We start from the raw sequence: 5,620 nt of genomic DNA, 5'->3' as shown, positions 1-5,620 counted from the left end.
TTTGAGCCCATTATTAATACCTGATGGGTTTTGAAAAGAAGGTGGAGATTTTTCACACGAAGAATTCAAATCATTCAAATTTTAGTGGTTCAGAGAGATTAAATGATATTATATGATTTTGAATATCTCCCTTCAAAGGTTTCTTTACCACAAGATACAAAATCTACATACAAGAGGGCATAAACAGCTACATAGCACCGAGAGTCAACAACAGTGAGGCTGCAGATAATGACTGGGAGAGTATGGCCTGAAATAATGAATATTAAGAGCTCTGCTTTGTCTATGTATTTGTATGGCTCACACAACTAGATACCACGTTTATCCATGATCTTAAATCACAGTCTTCAAAAAGCATTATCAAATACTAAAATACTATTATGTATTCCCTCTTATCTCTTAGGAGACTGACTCAATAGTTAGGAACTATTTCATCAGATCACATGTACAATGACAATCCAAATGGCACACAAAACTTTGTGTGAGGTTTATGACTGATACTCTTCTGAGAATCATGTCACTGACTTAGGAGTCTAAATAAGGATATGGAATCATAACAGTCACCATTTTATTTTAAAATACTTTGAAAATGCTTTCTACTTTTACATACCAAAGCAATATGAACAGTGAATTCCACACCAAAGCCAACAGAAGCAACCAGGATAACCACAGGCACTGCACTTAGCTTTATTCCAATTAGACCCATCATGCCAAACAGCTCCACAGTCATCAGGGCCAGCACCACCACCTAGATGATTTCAAACAGCCGTTAGTAACTTCTCATACTCTAGACAAAGAGGAAGGATATTTCAAAACAACATAGGGGCTATAAAATATATCCCTCAGATCAGTCCTTCTCTTATCCCCAAAGACAAGCCATTTTTCCTTGTTTCATTGTGCTCAATAGCAACAACCTTCTAAAGAGTCAATTTAAATTATTATCCCAAGAACCAGTTAACAGATCAAGCATCACTTTTCTATTGGTAACAATTTATCAATGTGATTTGAAAAATAGTTTTTTTCTTCTTTCTCATGGATACTCGCTGGAAGATAAATTTTCTTTTTTACCTGTTTCTCTGATGATCCTTCTAGAAAAACTAACTTTCAAATAATTGCATTTGAATTCTTTTTGTAGTACTCCAAATGTAAGTGAGGATGACTCCAGAGTAGGTTTAAAGCCCAGAAGAAAGTGAATGTCATAATTAGCTGATGAGTCTCAGGTTACAGAGGGCTTTCGAGCTTTAAAGATACTTGGAGGGATTGACATGGACAATGCAAATATTTAAGGGAAAGCTTTTATTTTTCTTTCATCTACCTTGTAAAAAATAACAAGGGAGAGGAGGAAATCCATGGAATCAACTTCAAAGTTTATAAAGCCAAGCAGGAAAAAAAGAGATAAACTTATAAAAGCAATGGTGGACTCTGAAAATAAACCACCTTTCCAAAGGAAAAAAGTATGCACTATAATAAATTATTTTATAAGCTAATGAATCAAGAAAAATAACATAAATTGCTTAAGTGCTATGAAAAATATTCTAGACTAAACATTTACCTTTTAACATACTTGCCATATAAACACTAGTTACAAAAACTAGTAACTGTTTTACTCTTTTCTAAACCATACAACATTTATAAAACCATACACATTTTATAAACCATACAACAGTTTATGGAATTTAAACACAGGAAAATCATCATCCAATTTAACTTGAATGTTTACTATGAGGCTCATGGTGCCTTGCAGAAAGCATGGAGGAGTATTCTCTTCAGTCTATAATTTTATAACTCTTTCTCCTCAGTAGCTCAGTTAGTTACACTCTTTTCTCAGTGTGTACTGTACAACCTAACCATTTCAGTCTTTCCAGAAAGACTGCATTCAGAAATCAGTGGGCAAATTTACAGGCAAGTTAGTCACAAGCAACTGCCTTGAAAAATAACATTGTCTGATAAAAAGGAGGAAGGAAAAACCAAATAGAAATAACTTCAATATTTAATCATGTTCCTAATTTTCCTCTGTGTCTTTATTTCTCATATTAATGTGCATCTGAACAAGGGCAAAAGTTCATGTATCCTTATAAGAAACCTTTAAAGCTGCAAAAAGGTGGCCAAAGGATTAAGGTTATTAAGGTTTGTACCTTTATCATGAACTCTACCCTCTCAAATTGAATAAATATATAATGAATGATGCAATATACATACTCCATTAGACGCCCAAACAAACAAAACCATCCTGACTACAGCAAGAGCTATGCTGAAAGGAATTTGACTTCAGCAAAGACCCTTATAATAAACTTACAATGATGCCAGATGTCCAAGGGTTCAGGAGGAAGAGGGCACACACCAGAAACGTGCAAGCCAAAACCACACTAATGGATAAGAGGAGCCAGTGACGAAGCCCAATATACTGCTCCCAAAATAGAAATGGGTAACCATTTGGGTAGCTGGCAATCCCCAGGCCAGCATAGTTATTACAGATAGCTCTCACTTTCTTGATAGCTTCCACAAAGTCTGAAGTTTCACGCAATCCATTGAGGTAGAAAGGAAACTGAGCATATTCTATGGGCTCAGCTGCTGGAACTAGGAAAAGGATAGCAATGTTTTAATGTGTTTGGGAAGAGAGAGATACACAGAGAGCATGATTAAGACACTTGTTCTCTATAGCAAAATGCTTAAAGGTGTTGAATTTAAATTTTGCATCTTTGGAACAACTGACACTTGAAAAAACTCTAAATACAGGAGATTACTATATATTTGGGATAAACACAGCCTGTATCAAGTCCCCAAACAATTCTTTATAATTTAACAACTACAGATATATTTCAATATATGTATTTAATCTTCACCAGCCTTTTACTGAATACCTGCCCTAGGGTTCAGATACACCGAAGCACAGCTAGATTGTTACCCAAGCACATTTTCAAGAGTGACAGTCCTCCCCCACATGTCCTCTCCCATTCCCCACTGGTGTCCAGCTAGCAATCCTCCCAATAAATAAATTCAAAGCTGAAGCAAAGCAAGGTGAACCAGCATTACTGCTCAGGATGCAAAACAGTGAACAGCACAGAGCGGGAGGGACAGAAGGAGAACACCCACTCAACACAGACTGCTCCCCTAAATAACTCTTGTACCATATTGGTGTTGGTAGCTTGTACATATGAGCTAACTTGATAAAATTTCCTTATCTATTAAAAAAAGGGGATAAACATGATGTAATATCAGTGATGAAATTCAGGAATTTCATGCAATCTCCAGGTTTCTCTCACATATGTAACTATCAGGTGACATTAAAAAGCAATGCTTATTATAAGTTTTTAGAGCTTTGCTAGAAACTGTTATAAATCTCATTTTTCAACATGATAAAACATTTCAGTGGTGCCACATTACACTAGATTCCACAACTACATTTGCCTCCCGAGGCTAGAGAGTAACACAATATGTTGTTCTGTTTATGCTTCTGAGCCCTATACAGCATCACCCAACTATAGAGTTACTAGGTCTTGAAGGAAGGAGTGAGAGCACCTATATAAACTGTAAGACATTAAGATGAAATGTTACTTACTTCTCAGCCTTGTTTCTGGCATATAGTCTGCTTTGTCATGGACCCATTCTGGGCGGTGAGGACGGATGTTGGCTTGTGAGGCAGCATAGGCCACAGGGTCATTGCTAACCCAGGCTGTTAGGTAGATGTAGAAAGCATTTGGGTTAATGATTCCATCTGCATCCACCAAACGCTGTTTAGTCAACTGCAAAATCGAAAGATTAGAAGCCATTCAGAATGAGTTTTGCTTTCAGGTCTCTTGCTGCAAAGCTGATGACAAAAAGCCTAGAGATGCAACACACACATATAGGAAGGGGGGAAAGAAAAAGACAAACAACATGAACTTTCACTTGAAGTGACTTACCAGAAAACTATTGTTTGACAATGAAGAAAAATCTAAATAACTACAGTGACAGTGGAAAGTGGTTATTTATAAACTAATATTTATATAATACTTATAATAACCACTATATCAGCAGAATAGACTGAACCAATTAAATCTGAATTCTAAAAGACTGTCTGTAGCCAAGGGTGAAACCCAAACAAATTGGAGAAACATATTTTAAAGAAAGGGGAAAAAACTTGTCAAGAGTCCCTATACATGCCTGTGTGCAGTTAACCTCTGTTGTTAACACTGAAGGAAATGCCACCCAGTAAATGGAGGAGAGTTATAAAAATGAAACAACATCTGTATAAATTTTTCTAACACTTGTCTCCTATAACCTATGTATTTCAGAAAATGCCCAGTGACAAAATAAACAAAGTGCACTGTGTTATTTGGGTCACTGTTGGCAAATGTATCTGTGGGGTAAAAAGCAGTGGTACGCTTCTAGGGTTCTGCAGCCAAATACTGCACAGATAGAGCTCTCTCAGAGGACTCTGTGGATTAAAAGTATTACTGGGTTTTTTTTGTTTGTTTTTCTTTGTTTATTCAAAATTCTGTCTTGGCTACAGTTTCAGGTCTTTTTAATGAAATGAAGAGCAACAGTGACAGCACTTAAAAAAAAAAGGCAACCCCCCCCCCCGATTCCAAGGATCTGGGTTCAATTAATCCACAAGATATGCAACAACTGTATGTCTTCAAGCTGTCTTTGGAATTGCATAGTACAGCACTCAGCCCTTGTGGGTGCACCACATTTTTCTCCCTCCCAGGCACAGGAAATTGTATCAGCAGTCGTAGTCCCATCACATTTGTTCCACAGTGTATGTGGTACGCACTGCTAAACAAAATCTCACTAAAGGTTTTCTCTTTGGCTCCCTACCTTTGCTAAATGCATAGCTGAAGCATCAAACCTGACAGCATGCTGCATATTACCATATAGCAATGTGTTTTACAAACCATAGTAATTGAACAATGTAATCCATAAATCTCTCACCTTTAGTGCCAGCAAAAAAAGAAAATAAGCAGATCTGCCGAGAAGCTCGCTAGAGAGACTATTTTCTGCCTGAAAGCACAGACAGTCAATGATGATTCTAGGAGAGGAGAAGCTAGGTTACTGCAGAACTTTTTCTTAAGCAGTTTAAAGTAAAATTTTGGCATAAGGAGTCAAACCCAGCATGTTTCACCTACCCTATGTGATAATAAAAAGCTGCAAATGCAGTCATATGCTGCAATAACCTTATGAAAGAAGCTCAGATGTATTTTATTTAGGCAGCTCAACCAACTGTCATTCTCAGTTCTACGACAGTATATCTATATTTAGTAATGACAGTACAATAATATTGTACAGCATAAAGTTATTTATTTCAGCCCCCTTCTATTCACTATAATTCGTAAACATCTTTCTTTAAAATGTGTGCTTTGAATAAATTGGTAGGAACTAACCAAATAATTGCAAATGCAAATTTAGCCACAGCAGAAGGCTGAGCAAAGGTCATCCCTATTAACAAATCAGGAACGATGCCACTTAGGGCAACAAGGCTAACATTGGCTGTATGTCTGGCATAGGACCAGGCTCCATCTACCTATGGGTGCAGAGTAGCATCTTCCACACCAATTGCAGTGGAAACTGCGTACGTGCGCGTGTGTGTGCATGTGTGTGTACGTGTGTACATGAGACGGGAACAGCATTTAACGCATGCCAG

At 37.2% G+C, this 5,620-nt stretch overlaps 1 protein-coding gene across 1 annotated transcript in view; it reads right to left on the bottom strand.

Annotated features, from left to right (window-relative positions):
* Positions 1 to 5,620, bottom strand: part of LOC104620727 (protein patched homolog 1-like) — a gene marked incomplete at its 5' end in the record, with an annotated part of 14,486 nt that overhangs the window by 8,472 nt on the left and 394 nt on the right. The window contains 3 exons of the mRNA XM_010287026.1: positions 608 to 745; positions 2,294 to 2,574; positions 3,557 to 3,740. Coding sequence (XP_010285328.1) covers positions 608 to 745; positions 2,294 to 2,574; positions 3,557 to 3,740 — 603 coding nt within the window. The remainder of the gene's footprint in view (positions 1 to 607; positions 746 to 2,293; positions 2,575 to 3,556; positions 3,741 to 5,620) is intronic.

This window comes from Phaethon lepturus, unplaced genomic scaffold, assembly GCF_000687285.1.
Source record: "Phaethon lepturus isolate BGI_N335 unplaced genomic scaffold, ASM68728v1 scaffold5330, whole genome shotgun sequence".
NCBI classification, from domain to species: Eukaryota; Metazoa; Chordata; class Aves; order Phaethontiformes; family Phaethontidae; genus Phaethon; species Phaethon lepturus.
Note: the sequence above shows the minus strand (reverse complement) of the source record. Positions and strands in the feature narration are given on the sequence as shown.